Genomic DNA, 24,553 nt, shown 5'->3' with positions numbered 1-24,553 from the left:
CTCTCTGAATTTTTCATTTTTGTTCCCTTTCAGGCGATATTCTTATGTTTTTTGAATAAGCAGATTTTATGTAATGATTTAATTTCATTTAAAACTTTCTCTAGACTGAAACATCTGCTCCTTTTAACAGACTGAAGGGATCTGGCGGGCCTGTGCTGACATTGTGGTGTGAAGTGGGGTGGGGAGAGATAAGCCATAATGTAGAGAGGCAAGATAACCTAGATACTCCATAGCTCTGCTTTTCTCCCCCTGTAGATGATACTAGAGGATACCACTAGGAGAGAAATTAAGTTCACCCCTAGCACATGACACAGTCCTTTCACATAGGTGGCTTGATTAGGTCAATCAATTTTTGAATAAGGGTTTGCTAAGCAAGAAGAAAATAAAAGAGGAAATAAAAGAAAAAAGGAGATTAGAGCAAAGAGGGGTAATTTTTTGTACCACTGAGGTAAGATGATAGAACAGTCTTAAAGAGATATGGCATAGACTGATGTGATAAACTTGCTAATGCCTTTCTATTAAGAGAGAAAAATGCCCAGTCTTTGCTTCATCTGCTTCTAAGTGGATGAAGAAATGGAGAGATAACTACTCACCTGATCATCAATCCTGAATCCAATTTGATTTCTGGTGAATTTCCAAGTAATATAGAAAAATAAAAATATTTATCTTAGTGATATGGGTTATGAAAAACCATGGAATCACAGAGTTGTCAAAATACTAAAGATCAGATTTATAAATGCTCTTACAGTGAATCCATCATGGAAGCTATTGTTTTCATTACACTTTTCCATAGGGAGATTATTTAAGGATCATATGGCCTTGCTTCAAAGTATGTATGATTTATGTTTGCTGGACAGAGAGATTCTTCCTCTTGACATCTATGAAGAAACCTCTCTTGTGCCAAATAGCTTCTTATCCTCCCACTTTTTATGAGGTGTCAAGGTAAGATTTTCTCATAAACCTTAGATGCTACAATGTCTATCATGGAACTACAATGTCTATAAAGTGGATACTCTTCCATAGTAATTTAACATCCTATCTTTAGCACTGAGTATCACTGTTTTGGCTTCTGCCTGTTTATTTTGAGGAAATCTTTGAAGAGTCTGGAGGGATAAAGCAAATGAACTATCATTGGTTGGGCACATCATCTTCTTTTGGTTTGTTACCCAGAATCAACAATCAGTCATTATATCTTACTGTTTTCATAAGATTTTTAAATTTACTTTCCATTTCATTTTATCATCATCATCTACTGAAAATTAAGCTTCAATTTATATATGGCTTAAGTTCCTTATATTTAAGTTAAATAGTTTAGTTTCTAACCTCCATTTTTCAATGTAATAATAGCAATAACATTAGTAATAACCCTCTGTTGTATCATCTTATATTTTAAAATGTTGCCATATTTATTTTCTTTTAAGCCTTCCAGCTCTGTAAGATTAATAGAACTCAAAGGGCCTATATTTCTACAAAGATCTTATGCTGTATGCATTTTTTATTTCTATAGCTCATATTTAATATTACGCCTGGACTAATGAAGAGACTGATACTGCACATGATCTAATAGTTTAACCATACAATATGAGCACATTCAATTAGTTCATGACTGGCATTGTCAGGATTAGTTGGACACACCAACTTAGCACTGATAGTACCTTCTAGTTAGCATTGACAACTACCACTTAAAGGTCACAACTACATGAAAAACTGTCTTCAGTATGACATTATATTACCATACCACTGGTCATGAAAGTGATTAATAATCCAATCAACAAATGGGCAAAGGAAATGAACAGTCACTTCACAGAAGAAGATGTACAAGCAATCAACAGATATATGAAAAAATGTTCATCATCTCTACTAATAAGAGAAATGCAAATCAAAACTACCCTAAGATTCCATCTCACCCCAATTAGAATGGCGATAATCAAGAACACAAGCAACAATAGGTGTTGGCGAGGATGTAGGGAAAAAGGTACACTCATACATTGCTGGTGGGGTTGCAAATTAGTGCAGCCACTCTGGAAAGCAGTATGGAGATTCCTCAGAAAGCTTGGAATGGACCCGCCATTTGACCCAGCTATCCCACTCCTTGGCCTATACCCAAAGGACTTAAAGTCAGCATACTACAGAGATACAGCCACATCAATGTTCATTGCTGCTCAATTCACCATAGCCAGATTGTGGAACCAAACTAGATGCCCTTCAATTGATGAATGGATAAAGAAACTGTGGCATATATATACACTGGAATATTACTCTGCGATGAAGAATGATAAAATTATGTCATTTGCAGGCAAATGGATGAAATTGGAGAATATCATGCTAAATGAGATAAGCCAATCTCAAAAAACCAAAGGACGAATGATTTCACTGATAAGCGGATGATGACACATAATGGGGGGTGGGAGCAGTCAGCATTCCGGCTAGGGTTAGGTTTAGGGTTAGGGTTAAGGAGAGTGGTAAGAATGGAGGAAGGAAGGACTGTATAGAGGGAAAAGAGGAGAGGGAGGGTGGGGGGGAAGGGAAGAAAATAACAGAATGAATCAAACAACATTGCCCTATGTAAATTTATGATTTTTGAATTAAAAAAATTTTTCAATCCCCACGGTTGCTGATAATTTTTAAAGTACAGTAGAGTTTCTTTAGCCCAGAGCTTATGCAAAGGTTACAAAAGTCTACACAGCTGGCTGCTAAACCCATGATTAGGAGCATTTATTGTTAATATTATTAGGTTTTCTAATTCTGGTTGCTAAATAACTCTTTTAAGTGCTTGGAGGAATACAACATAATAACATAAGAGAGAGAGTAGGGATTTAACTACTGAGCACTCCACCACATGCAAGAAATTTGTTGGTTATTCTATTTACAGAAGCACATTTAATATTCACAATCACTCCATGAGTGAGACATTATTAGCCTCAGTTTATAAATGAGGAAACTTGAACACTGAATCTGTCTTAAATTTGTAATATAATTAGGGACACAGAACACACTGAACAATCAAATTTGTTATCTATATTTTTTGGGAATGTAATTGGTAGCTTATTTAAAGAAACTGTGGAAGGTGTAACTGCAGATGATCATATTAATTACATTGTGACTAGGTAATTACATTTTCTTCCTATTACTGTGCATCCCTCACAACTGTGGAGCCAGTGGTCTTCACTGCAAAGGGAGAGGATACACTTAGCTGAGAACAGAGAAGTCATTGCTCAGCCTTGAATTTCAAAATAGAGTGTTTAACATCCCTTATCTGCCACAATAGTTGGGAAATCAAACACTTGAGAAAGAGGTTTTCCTTGGAATTTTAAAAGCTGGACATTAGGTATCAAAACCAGTTGAAATGGACCTTAGTTCTGACAAATGGCTGCAGAGTTCTAAAGAGTGCTTGATTTAGTATCCAGTGTCTCCAAAGGAAACAGGTATGTCTCTATACAGGAAGAGGGCATCTTTCAAAGTGAAAAAAATGAGAGTTTGGATACCAGTGGGTACTTATAATAGGCCCATTAGTGGGATTAAAATCTCAGAGTGGGTGTGAAAAAAAAAAACATCAAAATACTTCTAATGGCAAACCTTACTTAAGGCTTGTGCTTCTCTTCCCAAAATACAACCCTAGAAATCTGTAAACCTCTGAGAATACCCTGGGTCTTTGATTGGTAGGTGAGCAACAGAATGTTCATTGAGCAGACTTAGGGAGGTCTCTACAGATATGGGCCTGAAGACCCAGGTCCCAGTGTGCTCTTTACACCTTAGTGAGATGTGAATGTTTCCAAGCTCAAAGTTTCTGAGGTGAGCATAAAGTACTAAAACAATGGGTGACTGAAAGAATGGGGAGTTTGGATAAGGAGAACATAAATACTGCACCTGAGAGGGTCACAGTATTGGTGGGATGTACCGAAATTTCAGTGACAGCTCCTGTAGAGAGGGCAGTAGACCTCAGTAGTTGGACACCCGGGCAGAAGCCAGAGAGCACAGGAAGACAATGGCATGGGCAATAGGTATACCTCCCACAATCCCCCCATCTCCACACACAGCAGCAGCAGAAGCAACAGCATGAGAAGAAGGAAAGAAGAAGCTACTGTTTTCAGGCAAAGAGCCACCTGATGAATTTCCACCAAAAACCAGGAACTTAACAAGTATGAAAAAAAATCAGTTTTAGATTTTAAAAGTTATACGTTGGCACATCAGGATTTATGACTGAACTATAAATATAGACCTAATAAAATATTAAATTAAAAACATCTAGTCTTCAATAGTTTGCAAAAGTTTTCCATTTATTTACCTTATTGAACTCACATGACTAAATTGTGAGGTAAATTAATTATTATTTCCTTTATTTAGATGAGGAAAAAACAGGCTTAACAAAAATTATGTAGCCTGCTTCAAATTTCCTCACTACGACATAGCATAGTTAGAACTCAAAATTGAATTTTATGATGCCAAAGTTCAGACTATCTCCACAATTCTGCATTGGTTTTATTTTATTTAATGTTTATATATTCAACTTAGAAAACTTAATGTGGGGTGCAGGCTTTCATATGAAACTAACGAGAAGAAGAAACAGACAATTTAGAATTTATGCCTGATCACATTATGCCTGATAGAGTAAGTAATATATGTATATTCAGGTCATTTGTTAATTTCATATCCATTCATTCTTTTGCTATTCGTTTTCAAATATTTATTAATAGGTACCATGAGCCAAAAGCTGGCTACACAGAAGAGAATAAGATACTGTTTCTGATAACAATGCTTATCATAGTGGAAAAGACAACCAATTAAAATAAACATAGTCTTATAATATGGATATATAAGAATTACTTTCAAGACAGAAAAAAGCCACTCATTTTCCCTGGGATGGAAGAGGGAGGAAGACATGAAGAGGTTTCCTAAGGAAAGAAAATTTAAAACTACAATCTAAAAGTAAGTAGGAATTTGCCAGTGTTTCAGGCAGATAGCAAGGCTCGGGCAAGATGGAGTATATTTTTAGAGCTTTTTAAAAGAAAGTATTTTTTAATTGTTTATTCTATTTAGATACACATGATAGCAAAATGCATTTTGATTCATTGTACACAAATGGGGTACAACTTTTTATTTCTCTGATGTACACGATGTAGTCACATCATTTATGTAATCTTACATGTACATAATGATGTTTGTCACATTCTACCATCTTTCCTTTCCTCCCCTCATTTCCCTCTATGCAATCCAACATTCCACCATTCTTCACTTATGCTCTCCCCTTTAATAGCTCAGTATGACCACACATCGAATGAAAACGAGGGTGTGAACAGAAGTCATTGTATGTATGTGCAATCCATGTTAGATTTCCGGGACAGGGAGTTAGTGATGGTTGAAACAGAAGTGTCTCAAGTAGATATGCATTTCACAAAGCCTCAAGGCTGGAGAGTCTCATAGAGGTGGGACTGGAGGAAAAGCCCAGGGGAACTGAGGGATCAGTGAGGACCAGTCCGGGGGTCACTGGAGCAGGGCAAAGGAGATGAACTGGGGGAGCAATGGTGGGAACAATGAAGGAAAAGGAATCTGAAAACTCTTTAGGAATTAACAATCAAAACAGGTTAAGAAAAACGTGAATAAGGAAAAAAGTAGGAGAATTTAAGTTTGAATGAATAAGTAATATAAAATCATGAAAAGGACAGATTTAAAAGGTAGACATTTTTTCTATCAGTAAAACACTCTATGATCTTATATCATATTTCACCACTAGTTAAAAAATATTCCAGGGGTCAACAGACATCTAGACATACATATATGTATAGTACATTTCTTCAGGTAAATATGTCAAAGAAAATGATGCCTTCTGCAAAAGGCATCATTTAAAGAGTCTAACTAAACATGCTAGGACTCATTTGAGTTACTCAGATTCTATTTGGTTCCTCAGACCTCAGAAAACAGAAAACCCAAAGTTTAATGGTAATTGAAATTTCTTAGGATCTTGGATTTTGTTGCTTAGTAATTGACAAAAGACTGCATTTTAGAGAAATAAAGAACAAGTGTTACTGCTTTAAATAACATTCAAAATGTCAAGAATAAAGTTAGGTAAAAAATGCCCTTTTATACATGAATAGTTCAATTAAAAATCATCTATATTGGCATCACGAGAAAAATAAATAAGTTATCAATGATTACTGGAATTGTTTTAAGTAAACGGTACGCATTATCTCATTGAAACTTCTCCCTGAATACCCAATCAGAACAGAATTACTTTGTATATTTTACAGACCCCCAAAACCAAGTCTTACAGAGACTAACTTGTCCACAGTCCACAGCTGGGGAGAGGCAGAGCCTATTCCAGTTCCAACCAAAGCTAAAGCCCTTGCTACTGACACAAATCCTGCACTGTTTCTCTTCACATTTGGCTTTATAATCAATAGAACATATATTTCAATGTGGTCTTAGGCAATTTATTGATACTTTTAGGGGTAGCAGGAACTCAATAAAGCAGAAGTATGAAGACTAGCATTTATTGGTCAACTAGTACTATTAGACTTTTGTTGTTCTGTATATATTTATTATCTCATTTAGTCTTCAAAACAACCATAGAGCAGGTGTGGTAGTGCATGCCTGTAATTCCAGCAATTCTGGAGGTTGAGGCAGGAGGATTACAAGTTTGAGGCTAACCTCAGCAATATAGAAAGGCCCTAAGCAACTTAGCATGACCCTGTCTCAAGAAAATGGGGGAGGAACTGGAGATGTAGCTTAGAGGATGTAACCTAGAGCCCCTGGGTGAAATAACCAGGACCTAAACAAACAAAAAAAGCAATCCTAGACAGCTGCTAATGGTTATGATTGCAGTGTCTCTTCTTTTAGAGACCAGGAAGTCATAGAATGGAAGAGAATGGAGGAAGCTTTGGCTTAAAACTTTCAGCTTCCAGTAAGACAGAGCAGAAATCCATGGGATCTCACAGTCAGGGTCCTGGTCACTACCACATATCATCTCTTCCAGGTAAGATACATAGTCTCTTTGGAAAACTCAGATTAGTTTTAATGAAGTGGAACATTTGCTTAAAGAAGCAGCAGAGAAGAGTTTGAGAAGTTGCAATAGGAGTTGAAAGGCTTTGAGCATCAACTTAGGAAATCTAGATTTTTTATAAATGAGGGAAACTATTGGGGATTTCTGAAAAGAAAAATTAATACTAAAAATAAGGCACTCACTAAGATTAATTTGACAGATGGATGAGGGACGCTAACGTCAGAAAGACCAAGTATAGTAATATTCAAGTTCTTACATATAGAGAAGGGAGAAAGAAAAACCTTTTAAACAGGTCAATATTTTTAAATGACAGGAATTTAAATTAATTTTATTACAGAATTTGATTTATCCTTGAATGTAACTGGAAATAGTACAGAGCTGGCTAAGTGTCAGACCAGCTCCTAGTACTTCCACTATTTAACAATAGTAGATTTAAGTCTACCATAAACCTCCATTGTTTCAAGATTTGTTTAAGAATCTGTAGTCCTTCCATTTTAAGAATCATTTCTATAAGCAAAGAATTTTAGTAATTTACATTCATCTGTGGTATAGAGGAACGAAGGGCATTATCTTGTAAAATGTTTAAGATAAACAATGGAACATTTGCTAATTAAAATTCTTAGAAGGATATATTTCTTCATAATAGTTTATGTAGTTCCTTCTGAACTCTCTGGTGGCTGGCTGTGTCATTCTGACAAGGTCACTGGCCCTCATTTAACTGGCTGCAAGTGTTTTATCACATATTGTACTTCCAAGAAATGTTTACTGTGATAGTCCACAACTTATTCTTGACATGCAGGCTCTTTCAAAGCTCTTGTTTTTGAGTGTAGGGTGCAAATGCATATCAGCATTATAGATCACTTCCAGATGTGATGGAAACTATTTTTATAATAGTGACTCAATTTATAAATATATTATACTATGTGCTGGATATATACTATTCATCATATTTTGAAAAGCATTAAACTTGATCTATGTACATGGTAAAGATATACATAATAAAAAGATTAGAATATTTTATGACATGGACTTTTCCTGATGTAATAAAATTTTCTTATCATTTTCTAGCTTTTTCACAAAAAAGAAAGGTACATTTTCAGTTCATATATTGTACTCACATCCTTTCCTCCTTTGAATTAGGTCAAAGATATTCAATGATAGCATATTTTAATTCTTTTCCTAAAAATCATATTTTTAAAAAAATTTGGTAAGGATTGTACTAGGAAACAAATGTATATTATGCCTAGATGAATTCTTAAAATATAGTAAGCTGCCAATAAATATAACTCTTTTTCTTCTATTATTCTATTCCTATTTAAATTCATTTTAGGCCATTTTTAAAAAATGTTTGAGGTAAGAATTTCAAAGAATCAGAAAGATTCAGTTGTGGATCAGTACAGCAGTTCACAGTCAACACACACCTATGGAACACTTCATGTATCATTTTGGCTCTGTATGTGTGCAGAGCCAAAAGAAAACAAGATACCAGAGTCTTCTCCCAGAGGTTATCACTGAGTTCAAATAGGATAAAATAGGAGTTTACCAGGTAAAGAAAGTAGTTAACCAGAATAACCTGAATCAAGACCCTGAGGTCGTAGGAAACAAGGTTTATTTCAAGAAAATCAATGTTTTGGGACAAGTAGGAGGCAAATCTAGAATGTTATAGCTGGCTGGAAGGTCTTGTAGGAAAAAATGACAAATTTTGGTCTTTATCTCCAAAGAAATAGCAAACTGAACCATTGTTTTGGGTGGGAAGGGTAAATGTGATTCAAACAGCATGTTCAAAGTATCATTAAGGAATTTGATTGCTTTTTTTGATTAAATTATTTAATCATCACAGCCTTTATGTGGGATGGCCATTACTGTGTGTACTTCAAGTATGAGTAAATGATGATGTGGAAAGTCAAAATAACTTTCTTATGTTCTCCCAGCTAGAAAGAAAGGAGAAAAATTTCAACTTATTTATTTATGTATTTATTATGTTTGTATTTATACATAAGAGTTAAACATAATAGTGGGGTTCATTTTGACATAATCAAACATGCATGGACTATAATTTGCTCCAATCAGTCCCCATTACTTCCTCTTTCCTTCCTCTCTTCCTTCCCCTAGTTCCCCTCCCTCTCCTCTAGTGGTCTCCCTCCTAAAAACTCCTATCTTTGATCTGACTACAATTCAACTCTGCATGTCACTGAACCAGAGAACCAGCAAAGTATAATTTTGACAGATATTTGAAAATTCAAAAGCTAGTATAGCAGATGTCAAGAGAATAATACAAATGAGTCAACAAAAAATAAGAATCCCATGTCATATAAAAAATAGAAGACCTTCCAAATATCTTCATGTATTTCAGTTTTATGGGCTAACAGATCTATGGAATTCTGAGGAAATAATATTTTTGTCCACCTTTGCCTCTGAAGCTGTTCTTTGATGATTATATTAAAACTCACATTCACAAGAACTTTAGCCAATTTTGACAGAATATTTAGAATGAGGAAAGATAGCAATCCTAATTCTGACTGGACCAAAAACCAAAGCTATCCTAATAAGCCATATTGATCAAAATGAGTAAATCATTTCATCTGCCTCAGATTACCCTGGAGTTTTGTTTTCTCCATCTTTTGCTTATTTAGTTGAACAATAAAGATATTCATTAAGAGGCAGGCTGACAGTCCAAACACCTTTCTGTATTGGAGAGGTCTTTCTTGCATATGCCCTGATAATTCATGTGATGGAGTAATCCTCTCTAAGAGTCTGTGTGTGAATGATATTTCTCTTTGTCAATAAAAAAAAATTTAAAAATGAGAGCTAACCTAAATTAACCCTGCTTGTACACATAAGACAGTTTGAATGACTTAGCTCAACCATGAGTTTGTTGGTAATCTATAGCTAAAAATAATAATAATACCTTTATTTTATATGATTTCCCCAATTGGAGTTCTTTTTCTGTTAAATTACAAAATTGTGAAATAATTATATTTGCCATGATAATTATTAGTAAATGTAGTCATAAAACATTTTAAATATAGCAGTTTAACTTATCTTTGTTTTATGATTAGAGTTCTTTGTAGTGTTCCACTTGACAAAAGCATTACACAATCATAAAATGTTTGAAAACCATTATTCCAGAGGTTATTATCATCCTTCAAAGTAGGAGTCCTACTAGTTTCAAAAGAACACAGAGGAAGTAGAAATGTGAATGGTCTAATCTATGTACTTCTGAAGAATTTAATTAATATACTCATGACTTTAAAGATTCCATATAATAATAAAGCAAAACAAACATTTTTTATTTGTGAAATAGAGTTCATAAATAACAGTTATAACCCAAAGTTTTAGATGCAGTAGACCTAAACAAAATAAGGCTTTGCACATTTAAAGGAATTTCAGGCTTTTTGACTTGATAGGTATCTCAAAAATTCCAAGGTATATCCATCCTTAAAATCAAATCACTCTAAAAATCCTCCAGATTTTGATAATAAAATAAAATTTTATTTTATACTTAAACTTCGATGCTTAAAAAGATAGGACTTTCTTTTCCCCAAATTAAAACTAAATTGCTATTCATCTAATTTCAAGACAAATGTCATATTTTCCAAATGCCCCATAACCTAGGGAAATAGTAGGACATAGCAAAATTCATTTTATTTGAGAAATGTGCAAAATGCATTTCAACTCAACGAAGGAAAAAAAAAAAAACACTACATATTCACAAGTAGAACTGCATTAAATAAATCTACTTGCTGGCCAGAATCCAAAAGCCCAGGAAGAGACCCAGGGAACTTTACAACTATGTATAGTTCACTACTGCTATGTCTTTTGGTGCTAGTTCAGTGAAAGGCAGTTGTATTAGGATGTAAAAACTATCTTTCAACATATAAATGCTGAAACCACTACCTGAGAAGTAGATGAATATCTGAAATGACTCACAGTTCCTGACCACATCACTGAGCCTTTGTTCAAGCATGAGTACTTAACCATTATGCCAAACTTGATTGTGTGACTTGCTTTGGCCAATATACTTGAATAGACACGAAACATACTGTGAGCAGAAGGTCTTCTGCATATCTTAGGAAACCACATATAAAAGGAACAGGAGTAAATTGTTCTTTCAAAACTATAAAGTATTACAGAAAAAGATGGAAGCTGGGTATGGTGGCACACGCCTGTAATCTCAGCAGCTCGGGCAGCTGAGACAGGAGGATCTTTAGTTTCAAAGCCAGGCTCAGCAACTTAGTGAGATCCTGTCTCAAAATAAAAAACAAAAAGGGTTAGGGATGTGGTTCAGTGGTTTAAGTACCCCTGGATTCAATGCCTAGTACCAAAAAGAAAAGAGAGAGGTGGGGGCAGGGGAGAGAAAGATGGAAGAAATTAGCATTCAGAGGGAGTGGGTATGCAATCATGCTTTCCTTTCATGCCAAAAAATAATTAAAATAAAACTAAGATAGCAATATCATTCACTTGAAAACATTTTTTTTCCTTAAAAATAGACTTTAGTTATTTCTCTACAAAAATATTCGCTATATTTCCAGTAATTTTATATAGGTGTGTGTATTTTTATTAATTGATGCTCTGATTCATGCTTCTCTAATATATCAGCCAGTTACTCAGTTTTCTTCATGTTAGTATCAGTGTTATAGATATACTTGAATAAATTAATTTATTCTCCATGATTCTTCAGTCTACAAACTGTACCCACATTTATACTGTTTCTCATGCTAGAAATCTTGGAATACTTAATATCACACTTTTTCTTACTAACCATCTCCACTATCAATTCAGCAATGAGTCCAATAATTCCTACAAAGCTTATCTCAGCTTCATCTACCTCTTTCCATTTCTACAACCAAAATCCTAGCTCAATTTTTTATTATAGAAAGTTTTCCAAAGTATAAAGAATAAGAAAGTATGTGTCACTCTGGTTTCTCTGATTTGTTTACACATCAGAGAAGTCATTACTGAATTGTACAAGAACAGCAGTAGCATAGTTCTTAGATTTTCTGGCATATCAAATATGCTTGTGTACAAAATTACAAACTGAGAACCTCAAAATTTTCTCAAGGGAACTGATCTTTATATATTTAAAATAATTACTGTGTTAATTCCTATAACTCTAATCAGTGGGAACATATATTTACATTATGAACTAAATTAGAGGCATGCTCATAAAACACTTCTGTATCGGTTCAGGAGGCTGAGACAGGAGGATGTCAAGTTCAAAGCCAACCTCAGTAAGGGTGAAGTGCTAAGCAACTCAGTGAGACCCTGTCTCTAAATAAAATACAAAATAGGGCTGGGGATGTGGCTCAGTGTTGAGTGCCCCTGAGTTCAATCCCTGATACGCACCCCCTCCACACCAAACCACTTCTGTAGTGGTGGCACCATAAACTACATCAGGATTCCACCTTCACTACAATTTCACTTTTTCTTTTAAATTAAGAGGAAAGAAAGGCTACATTATTCTCCAGTAAGAAATAACCCACAGATCTCAACAGTGTAACATTCATTTTTGGTTCAAACTATGTGTTGAATGCATGTGCTCTGGGAGGACTTGATTTAGTGCAGCTATTCAGGCCCAGGTGGAAGAAGGCTCCATAGTGACAGGTTTCTACAATTGCTATCTCAGGGAAAGGGAGAGCAGTGCCCTGAAGCATGCATACAGAAGAGATACCCCTCATTTTTTTGTTCTATTGCATTAGTCAAAGTGAGTCACATGGCCATACTTAGCTTCAAGAAGGGACTAGGAAGTAAAGTTCTATGATTTTCTCAGAAAAGGAAGAGAAGAAGAAATGGAAGGGAAATTCTCTAAAGGGTACAAAATTCACATAGGGACACTCAGAAGTACAAGTGAAACCACTGATTTAGTCAATCACTAATTCATAAAACATGCATTTTTTTTTCCCCTGCACTAGGCTGTGAGGTAATTTTAAAGGGATAAAAATTTAAGTGAGTTCCTATGTATGTGTTGGCTTGGGGGATAGCCATTTAAATGGGCAGTTATTTAAATAACAATGTTAGCAATGACTGAACCATATATTGAAGCATCATGGGAAAAAAAAACCAACTTAAAGTGATCTGTGGGTGATCACACAAATCACACAATTTGAAGGTGTAATCATTTTAAAGAAGAGATAGAGAATGCTGTTAAGGAATTCTGAAGTTTCATTAAGTCATTACATATTCAAATTTTATTTTATTATTTTTTTACTAGATATGGAACCCAAGGGCTCTTAACCACTGAGCCACATCACCAGTCCTTTATATTTATTTATTTATTCATTTTAGTTTGAGATAGGGTCTCACTAAATTGCTGATGCTAACCTTGAACTTGGGATCCTGCTGCCTCAGCTCCCACAGTTCCTGGGATTACAGGCGTGCACCACTGTGTCTGGTTCAATATGTTTTTTTATTCAACAAATTACTCTAAAAAGATTTTATGAGGTAAAAGTAATCATTATTCAACTTAAAGATATATTTCTCATTTAGCTTCTATCTGGGAGGGGAGTGGGCAAAATGCTTTAAGTCACATTCTAGGGCTTTTTGCTACAGTGTAAATTATAGCAGCCATTATGTGATTTTTCATAATGCTGGTTCATGGGACTCTAATTCTTAACTACCAATAAAATTTCCTATCTTTTATACTAAAAATATGTCATTTTATCATCTATTAAACAATTATATTAAAGTCATTAAATAACATTGAGAACTGGAAAGCAGTAATTTTCCCAGAACCCAAATATAAGTTTCTTTTTTCTGTATTTCAATCTATTTTCCACATATGATCATTCAAAGAAATTCTACCAGGAAAAGGAGGAATGGGATAAATAACATCTTCCTTTGTACAAGTAATGGACAATTTTACACATGTAAAGAAGAGCTGTGCCCTTGAGGTTTGGGCCTATCTTGGTCCTTAGTAGAGACAAAAGGAGTGACAACTGCATCCCTAAGAATGATCACGGAGACGCTGACTGCTCTGGTTTCATTTCCCTGTGGAAATGAAAACTCATGTTAAAATTTAATCCTCATTGAGAAGTGTTAGAGAGATGGCACTAGGTGGAACCTCTAAGAGGTGATTAGAGAGCTGAGGGATGTAGATCAGTAGTAAAGTACTTGCCAAGCATGTGTGAGGCCCTGGATTACAGGTCATGGGAACAGAGCCTGTTCGTGGATTAACAGATTGACAGGTGATTTAAGAGTAGGACTGCTACAAAATCCAGTTTGGCTCTGTCTCTTGAATGCATCCCTCTCCTCATGTCATAACTTGCAGGTCCTTGGGGCTCTACAGAGTCCCCACCAGCAAGAAGGCCCTCTCCAGATATTGCCCTAACCTTCAGAAACATGAGGTGAATAAACCTTTACTCTATAAATTATCCAGTCTCTGGAATTCTTTTATAGCAACCAGAAATAGATGAAGATACTGACATTATTTGGTCAGCAGTCACTATTTCACCACGTCTTTGGGACTAAATTTACACTAATTGATAATCAATAGAGAAGAAATATGCCTTGGTGATGGTTGCAGATGACAAGGGTCTCTGATCCATGTCAGGAAGTATGCTTAAGGTTGGAAGCAAAAAGTGTTTGGAGCTAAGGAACTGAATAAAAATGCAACCTTTGAAGACTTTTTATATAAAACTTGCTCTAACCTTTTACTCACCAGCACATTGTACTTTAAGGTAAATGAATTCTTGGTGTCCATTTTCTTCCTGTATGCTATGTTTTCATAAATAAGTAATAGAGTTTCTTAAATGATTATGTACCCTATGTTAATATGGAGTATGATTATATTAATCCATATATTAACTTTTAGTAAAGTTTATCAGTTATATATTTATTTTTCATATAAATTCATAAATCAGTTGTAGTAGTTTCTTCCTATATCAAAATAGAAAAGTTTATCTCCTTTGCACCAAACCCCCTTTGCTTATAACACAGTTTGAATTCCCATGTAATGCTTTTCTGTCTGAAGGAAACAAACAGATATGTCAGGGTCAGAAAAACTAGCAAGCAAACAAAATGCCCTTTTCCCTGATGTTGTATATCTAAATAACATCCCAATGAAAAAATTAAGACATTTTGAAAGAGAAAACAGGTATTATTTTGGGGGTGATTCAAAATCTGAGCTGGTAAAGGTTGATGTCTTACTGGTAACACATGGTCTTGGGACATTCAGATTTTGTCATGTAAAATGGTGTGTGGGATTATATCACAGATGCAGAAGTGTGTTCCGTTCTATCACACCCACGAGTCTTAGAACAGAACAGTGAAAGGCAGCGTGAGTAAGAACCACTCTACAAATGCAAAGCGTGGTTAATGTGCTGATATGAGATGCACTAATTTAGTCATCATGGAGTTTCTTCAATTTTAAACATTATTTGTACTAAGAAGTTTTAATCTGTCTTTTGAAGAGAGTTATTAAATGGGACTGTACAGGAATATTTTGTTTAATGAACACCTTTGTAACTATCCTTTATTTCATTGCTTATAATGAAAATGCATCTATTTTAAGAGAGATACATCAAAATTTCAAAAATTATTTGTAAGTGTTGCTAATGTTTTGTCAGTAGCTTGAAAAACTTCCTTCCCTAAGTTTCACAGTAACCAAAGCTTCTAGATAATGTGGAGTGATAATTTGAGCATTACAGAAAACATTAAATGAGAAACATTTATTTCAAATTTGTCTTGTCAGAGAAGAACTAAGCTATCCCACAAATTAAACAGATATTTGGAGGGAGTTTTTTATTTTGAAGGACGCTTTGAAGTGTAACTTTTGAGTTCCAGTAGCATGCTTTTTGTCTGGAGAAGCAAACCTCAGATATGTCAGGGGAGACAAAGATAGCAAGCAAAAAAACATAAAACACCTTTTAGAGAGGGTGAAAAAAATTCACAGAAATGGGTCTGTTTCAAACAGACTATATCCTATTGTATCTTACTGATTAAAATATTTTCCTAATCCATATTTCAAGAAATATTTCATAGGACTAACATCATTTTAAATCATTGCTTCTTTTGATTTAACTCATTGATTGGCCTTTAATGAAATGAATGAATTGAGAAGATAATTCATTTATTTAAAATGAATTGAACATTTTCCCATAATCTAATATTCATTTAGCTGGAATTATCATGGAAATCAATAATTTAAGAGAACATTTTAATTCTCATTAAGAAAAGGTCTAGTATCCAAATTTAGACAAGCTCAATGTTAGTGAAAATGAATTCCATATTTCTTAAATAAAGGCATCTTTTAAAAAATGTGATAGTTAATGGATGTTAAACTTATAACATTGCAGTCTGCCTAGAGTTAAATCAAAGTAGAGAGATAAGGCAATTGTCCAAAATACTAAGACAAACAAAAACAGAGGGAAAAATTCAGGCTAAAATTAAATGAAAAAGAAATGTGTTTTGGATGGTGTAATCATATTGTCTGGCTACATTAACTGGATCATGAGATTAAGGTTCATTTCCCTCTTTCTCTTTTCTCAGGAAGAAAGGGCTCCAGTATTTCCAAGAGACTGTGATTTTACTGGCAGAGTTTAGGAGCCAAGAGATGTGGTTCCACAGTTGACTTCTCCCATCAGCAACTCTGCATCTTCAATCAGGAAAGCAAACTAAGATGGGCCTCGATTTTCTTTTTCATAAGACGAGACACTTTCAAGTATTTTCTAGCTCCTAAGAGTTGTGAACATGTAAAACCATAAGATTACAGCTATGTGTGTATGTGTTGTGAAATAGAACAATTTCAGCTATATGTGTATATGCACATTATACCTGTTCAACAATATAGTATTACCCTAAGGGCACTGCTAATATTTAAGAATCACTCAAAGTTTAACTAGGTATTTGATTTAATTACAATGGCTTTTATAATTGTGATTAAGAAATTAATCACACTAGAAATAAAGAAGAAAACTTTCATGTCCTAATTTACACTAACTCATAATAATACTAGACAATAAATATTCAATGTTATGAGGGCTCTTGTAAACATGTAGTCTAGTCTTCATGATTTTTAGGAGACTATTTCTGGTGATAACTACAATGGTGAACGCAGAACACTTAAGCAATTACTACTCAAGAAGTCTAATTTCTTGCACTTCTTAATTATTTTAGTTATACCACCTTATATCATAGTAATTTTTTAAATTCAGCTGACATTTAGCTTAAGGTATATTGCTCACCTTTCAGTCCAAATGTCTTTATAACATTTAGGCGTTATCTTAGCAAGGTTATTTCTTGATTTTCCTTCCATGATTCATAACTTGATAATGCAGCTACACTTCTACAAAATATTTCACCACATAAAGGTATCTCTATCTCTTCCAATATAATAGCATAAAATCTTACTTTTTTTTCTCAGTGAACTACATCTAACATCTGTTTTCCAACTATTTGTCCCATATTGTTTAAGTTGGCCTTACTGTTTTTCACAGTACTATGTTCTTCTCTTTCTAACTATGAAAATTTCATAAAGAAGTGAGAATCAGCTACCTCTTTTCTATAAGTTATAGCTTCTTGCTTGTTCTCATACTACTTTACTTCGTGAGCACCATAAAAGCTAATTCTCTTCATCTGAACACACACACACACACACACCCCTTCTGTTTCCCTTGTTTTCACCATAACAATATTGTTATGATAGTACCTTGGACATAGTGTAACCCTCCAGGTTTTAAATACTAAACTTAATGTAGAGAAACACCCTAGTGCAACTGAAAAAATGCTATCTTTAGGAAATCAGTAAATGAATTATTTAAGCTATGTAAACATCTGCTTCACTGTTAAAATATTTAAACAGATCATGTCATGGCTAATATAAATCTTAATACTTCATCTCTGGTAACTATACTGCATAGGTATTAAAGTGAAATATTATTTTTATAGAGATTTTAAGTAGTTTAACAAAGCAGGGAGCAACGCAATGAAAATGTGCATAAAAAATCCTTTGGGTTTTTAAATTTATTAATTTCTCCATGTGTCTTTGAGTGACAAATTATATTTTTCTATTATGATTAATAATTTAAATAGCATATCTGACACTTCTCTAGAGGCTTATTTATCAACTATATCAGAGTTTCAAAGTGTAGATGACAGCTATTGACTTAAAACATGCTTTATTGAAAACTTTCTTAATGTACTTTTATATGACAGATTCTAATAGGTTAGTAAATGTTTCTGTCATGAATTAATTATGCCAGGAAAACAAGCAACACTATCTCTGATATTAAAAAAGTAATGCAGTTCATTATTACCAAATCTGTAGACCATTTTGAAAAGCTAGATCAAAATCTTATTTGTTCCTTTTACATCAGGAAATGTTCTATTTTATAACAAATTTCAGTTATTTAACAAACTTCAATCTATGCCTATGAAGGAGAGAACATGATATAGGGGTAAAGGTCAAGGAGACAAATCTAGGTTTAAATCTTGACCCATCACTTTCTAACTATGCTATGATTAAACCTCTGTTTTCTAATAATTGAAATGTGAATAATATTTCTTACAGGATTATTTTGAAGTAGAGCACCGACACATAGAATATGTTTAATAACTGGAAGTTCAGGCACTATTTATTGTAAGAGAAGCATGATGTGAAGTGGTGTTTGTAGACTCCTGAGTATATTTACTTAATTTCAAGAGAGAAAATAGATATATTTGATTATTTAAATGGCATTCTTTTAAAATACACTATGCATCACCACATACAATCACACATACACACACAAACAAAACAGTATTAAAGAAAAACTAATTTATATTAAAAAGTTTATGCTGTGCTCTTCTAAAATATCCAACTCACTCTCTTATTATTTGATATGTACTACAATTATCTAGCAATTGTTACAACCTCTATTGTGCAGATTTAAGAGGCTGACTGTGTTATTGGTGATTACATATTACTTTTGAAAGTACCTAAGGTTTTCTTACCCTCTTTGACTGTCTCAGGGTAATACCCCACAGCATTTCTATAAAAACATATTCCCAATGATTCATAACTTATTCATAGAAAATGATTAAAACTTTGCGAAGGAGAAAGATCATTGACTTGTGGTCACCATCTTCCAAACTTTGTTGATTTGTAGTATCACTTTTAATTTTAAGTTTTTATAAAGAATTCACAATTCAATTCAAATATTGCCAAGCAAAGATGTGATATATTGCGTGATTCCAACTATGCAACATTTTGGAAAAGGAAAACCTATGGAGACAGTGAAAAGTTGTTGTTTACCGAGGTTTTAGGGAGGAAAGAATGAATAGGTGTAGTGCAGAGGATTTTTAGGACAGTAAAACTATTCTGTATGATATTAAAATAGAAGATTCATGTTATCACACATTTGTCAAAATCCATAGAATGTACAACAGTCTGAACTGTGTGCACCTTGGTTGAAAATTTATCAATTGGGTTCATTAATTTTGATGTTTATTATAATAAACATTAATAAAATAGGTGATATAGGAATCCCATCTGTGAATGTCCTACTTGTGTGCTTCCTCAAAATAGAATATAATCATTACACTATAGGTTGATATTGCTATTTTAATATTAAGATATCCACTTTTTAATATTGATACCTTAGAATCTCCTATGGAAGACTAATGTGTCCCCTACATTGAAGATATTCAAAGTAAAAACTCCAAGGTTCTCACCTAGAATCATCTCTGGCATATCTTTCCAGGGAGACAGGAATTACTTAATGGTCAGAAGACTTGTCACAAACTAAATGTCTGTTCTGTGTCACAAATGTGAACTAATAGTTCCCCAAAGTTATGTTGCAAATTCACATGACTCATTCAAAGACAGTGTGGATGATACTCTACAAAGCTGTCGTCATTACTGAAGAGAACAAAATAATGTCTTTTATTGCTGGTTAGATTATTATGATTGCCATGTTCAATGAACACCATATATCTTCAAAAGGAATAATTTTCCAACAAATTATCAAATAATTTATGTGAAGAAGAAAAAACAAAAGAATTCAGCAATAATCTGGATGGTGATTTATGAATAATTGGTTACTCTTTGACTTTGTTAATGTGGGTTATGGAATGAAGTTATAATTCATAGAATGTGTGATTCATTCTTGTATTGAGGCTATAGTCATTCAGAAAATTCTAGTATCAAAAGGTATAATTTTGGTATATCAATTAAAATTTAACATCTTTAAAAATGGACATGTTCTTAAAAATGGACATTTTAAGTCACAATGAAGAAAACTGTGGTTTCACCAAAAATTTTTATTCTGCATTACTTATTAGAAAATAAGAGAAATGTAAGAAATACCCATGGGAATTAACACTATGTAGATTCTAAGGAATAAAATTTTCTAATACTAATTAATAATTTTCACAATATTTTAAAATCCCAAAGCAAGCAAAAATTCAGATGCATGAAGATACTTTAAGTGTATGTCCGGTTCTTTATAGATGAATTAGAAAATTAAAAGCTTATGAAAAAAAGTGGAATGAGATTTTAATTAAGAAAATTTTAAATGCCAGTCTAAAGCTGTGACAAAATTCTGAATAAAACATGGCTACTGTAATTGGACCAGGTTTGTTTCTTTATGAAGTTGTTTCTAATTCTGAAGCTGCATATGTGCAGGCACCAGTGATGTAGAATGCAAGCGTTGCCATGGTAAGTACACATCTTTTCTTGGACAAATTTTTAAAAAATGTATAAAGAACTTTCATTTCATTATGTTATGGAAATTGACTATGCCTTCTCAGCCATGACATATTAGCATGATGCAATGCAGCACAGGACAGAAATATCCCACGTTTTAAAAACTTTAGCCCTGTTAAGATGGCTTATAATACATGGAGTGAAAATAAGAAATTTCTAAGTCACATAACCCTTGTTAAATTTGGGGTGGGGAACAAGTTCTTTCTCCATTAAATTAATAAATTATCAGCTTTCAGGACATCCCACAAGCTGGAGACACCTTAGGAACCCGAGCACAGATGTTGCTAAACACACCCCCAATATATGTGCACTTCAATCCTTTGACTTTTAAGGAAAAATAAAATATTTTCTGCATTCCTACTTTCTCATTCTTTTCTGGTTTGATCAGTGGTTTCCAAGCCGCAGGTACGTGATTGCTCTACACTCTTGCAGAAAGATCTCCCGGTGGTTCCCTTAGAGTCCCGGAAGTCAGTTTAAGGATGCCTGAATTGAGGCGTGACACTTGGACCCGGGAGGTGGCAGAATCTGTTGCGAATGGCAGCAGGTTCTGAGGCGCTGGAGAACCCACGTGTACAGGGGCTGGAGAACTTTTCTACAGCATCTCCCACAGGGAATATCTCATTTTTTAAAAAAGAGACTGGGGCCAGGGGTGGGGGTGGAGGGTGGGCAGTAGATGGAATATCAGGATTCAAGCCCTTCACCGGCAACTATCTACCTGGGCTCCTTTCTGCTTTATTCTCACTTACGGTCAACTTATTATTATTGTTGCTGTTACTGTTGTTATTATTTTCCTTTTATTGGAGGTCTTCAGCAACTGAGATGCTGAGCATCTCATAGGCTCAGGCTGGAACAAAGAAAATCGAGTTCCTAATACTGTATCTCTCCGGTTGGAGGGATCACGTGTCCTGCTTTCGCTGGAATGCACTCTGCTCGCCCACGCTACAAAATCTCTATTGTGCTTAGAAATATTGCCCAGGTTAAAATATGCTCAAATACAAATTGCTTTTCTTCCATCAGGAGAGCCATATTTTAACATTTACAGGTACACATATTTACCTGCTGACCCAATTACCACTGCAGGTAAATTCGATGTAAGTGTATTGGAAAAGTAATGGAAAAGAGCAGGTGGCGGACCCCTGTGTCTCACTGATTCCCACCCACCCCCTCCCTCTATTCCTAATTCCTTTTGAAGGAGAACTTCGAAAGGAACGTGGGAGTCGCAGATGGTTCCTTTCTGTAGCCGATTCCCAGGAGTTGTGAAAGTGACCCCTTCTTCTCCGCCTCGTGCTGTGCTGTGTGCCCTCTCGCCCAACCCGCTTGCTTTGTGACTTAATGGGGAGGAGATAGTGAGGGAAGAGAGGGAGAAGAGGACTGAGGAGGGTCTTTTATTCCGCCCTGATGGTGGAGAAGTGGTGTAATGAAGCAATTTTGCAGCCATCTCCGTTATTATGAAGTCACACTATTTTTAAAGGCGATATGTACAACCCTCATCTCCACCCATCTCCTGGTTCTTGACTCTAAAAACAGTCAGACTAGAGACCTCCGGTAGCCAGTCTCACGGTCCGGTGAGCCAGGGTGCCATGATTACCCTAATGCTAACGGGCTTTCCTCCCTCTTTCCACAGGATCGGAAACACGTCCTGCATCCTTAATGACTGGGAGAGGAGGATGCAAAGGGGCCCAGTGCTGAATTAGGAATAGTGCGGGTTCACCAGCTTCTCGGTGGAACACAAAGGAGATATGCGGGTAGGAGTTGTCTGGCACAGAGAGAAGGAGGCATCATTTTCCCTGACTCCTAGGGAAAGCTTTCACCCTACTGCTCCCCCACTTCTTCCCGTCCTCCGGTCTTTCGTGCTCCTTTATCTCCTTTATTTCCCCAAGCCCCACCCCTGCAATCCTCAATGACATAAAGATCTCCTAAGAGCATTTTTCAAACAATTAGCTATCAAGACAGTAATACAACACCCTCCAAGAAAAACGGACGAGTGCGACCTGCCACAAGTGTGTGTGTGTGTGTGTGTGTGTGTGTGTGTGTGTGTGTGTGTGGACCAAATACGCGCTCCGTTCCTCACACACCTCCAGGAAAAGGCTGACTGGAGATACCCAAGATAATAAAGAGGAGCAAAGCCTAACCTCAGCTGGACCAATGGTCCCAGCATCTGCACCGAACACTCGCTTTTTACCTTTCCTTTTCGCAGTATGTAACCCTTTAAGGTCTCTCACCAGCCCAAGCCACTTAGTGTTCTCTTGCACTCGCCCAGCTAGCATCCCATTTCCAAATACCCGGCACCTACCAAAGCACCGCCGCCTCCGCGGGCCACCTCACGAGCAGCTCCCAGCGAGCGCCCAAGACTCCCGCCCTCCCTTGCCCACCCCCAGCCGGCCGCTGGGGTCCCACACCTCGCGTGGTCAGGCAGCGAAGCCCCCCGCAGCCCCTTTGACCACCGTGCAAGAGTGCTCTACTCACATCGCCGGCGGGAGAAACTGCCCATGAGGTTCTGGAGAGCGTGAGCCGTGCAGCTGCTACGGGTTATTCCTTAAAGTGTTCGAGGGTCCGCAGTAGAGTAGGTGCGAGAGTCCTCGGAGGAGGAGGAGAAAAGGAGTAGGAGGAGGAAGAGGAGGAGAAAGAGGGGATTCCAGGCAGGTGCCGCGTTAGACCATGATGCTGATGCCCTTCAGGTGGACCGCTGGTGAGGTTCCCGTGGGGAGCCGCTGAGGGGAAGCCCAGAGCGCCGGCGGGGGAGGCAGGAGCGCGTCCACTCCTCGGCCTCCGCCTGCCCTGCGCGCCGCGCTAGCGACCGCAGCAGCAGCGGCGGCGGTGGCGGAGGCGCAGCTCCCTCCCCGCCCCCAGAAAGCTCCACAGACAATAAATCCTGGGCGGAGAGGAGACTAGCAGGAAAGGGACCCAACTCCGCAACACCCGCTGCCCGCGGCGGTGCCTCTCTTGGGCTAGGATCCCCGGGGGATGGGGAAGAGCGGGCTACTCGGAGGTGCAGTGTGCTTCGGAGGACGCAGCCGGCGGTGGTGGCAGGAGTGGGAGGCTGCAGGTCCCGCCGACGAGAAGCGGCTGCCCAAGGGTTGGAAGTCCGTGGCTTCAAACCTGGGGTTCGCCGGGAGTGGGGTCCTCCTCGGTGCAGTGGTTCGGCGCACAGGTGCCAGGATTGGCAGGCGAGCAGGCGCTGCTCTTGGCTCTTGCCTGTGTCTCCCTGCTCTCCCCGCCCCCTCTCTTTTTTCCCACCCCCTTTTCCGACGACACCAGCTGCAGCTGCTTCAAAGTGTGAAAAATGTCAAGGAGATTTTCCAATGATAGGAGGGGGTGCCCGTGTTCACAGCCCTTAGCAGCTTTTCGGGATCCTCTCTTGCCCCTCTGACCTCTATTAGGACTCCCCTCAAATTGTGAGGAGAGGGAAAAAAAAAAAATCTCAGTCCCGTAGAGAATTGAAATGCTATTCCTCTCCCGGCTGTGTTGCCACAGGCTGCTTTTCGAAAACGGGACAACAGGCCGAGCTCTCTGGGTTCCTCCTATCGCCTACCGCGCGCAAGGCAGGTGGCACGAGGCACCGCGCTGGGCAGCGCAGCCGCAGGCTCCTGGCGCTTGCGGACCGGCCCCGGGCGCTCTGGCTGCACGGTTGTCCTGCAGCGCCTGCGACTGGGTGGCAGAAGCGGCTCCTTGCCTGTGCGCCTGCCTGCGCGCCCCTGCACCCGCACCAGCTCAGTGACGCTGCGCTCGTGGCTCCGCAGGCTGCTGCTCCTGCTATCTCAGCAAAGAGGCGGCCAGGAGCGCCTCCTCGGGGTTTCCTCCCCCTCCCGCCTTGCCTGCTGCAGGTTGTTGGCTGCCAAGGAGAAAAGTCTCTGCTTGCGGGTCCAGTCGCTTCA

General features: G+C 37.0%; 1 protein-coding gene and 1 long non-coding RNA gene across 3 annotated transcripts in view; one reads left to right on the top strand and one right to left on the bottom strand.

Annotated features, from left to right (window-relative positions):
* Positions 1-23,919, bottom strand: part of LRRC7 (leucine rich repeat containing 7) — a 525,614-nt gene extending 501,695 nt beyond the window's left edge. For both annotated transcript variants that reach the window (XM_079128752.1, XM_079128751.1), the window contains exon 1: positions 23,145-23,919. In XM_079128752.1, the coding sequence (XP_078984878.1) occupies positions 23,145-23,146 (2 nt within the window). In that variant the 5' untranslated portion in view covers positions 23,147-23,919. The remainder of the gene's footprint in view (positions 1-23,144) is intronic.
* Positions 4,757-17,302, top strand: LOC306655369. Its single transcript, XR_013762251.1, has 3 exons — positions 4,757-4,926; positions 6,835-6,970; positions 16,484-17,302. It is a non-coding gene; the product is annotated as an uncharacterized lncRNA (long non-coding RNA).
* Positions 23,920-24,553: the final 634 nt, after the last annotated feature.

Source organism: Sciurus vulgaris (assembly GCF_902686455.1).
Source record: "Sciurus vulgaris genome assembly, chromosome: 1".
NCBI lineage: Eukaryota > Metazoa > Chordata > Mammalia > Rodentia > Sciuridae > Sciurus > Sciurus vulgaris.
Note: the sequence above shows the minus strand (reverse complement) of the source record. Positions and strands in the feature narration are given on the sequence as shown.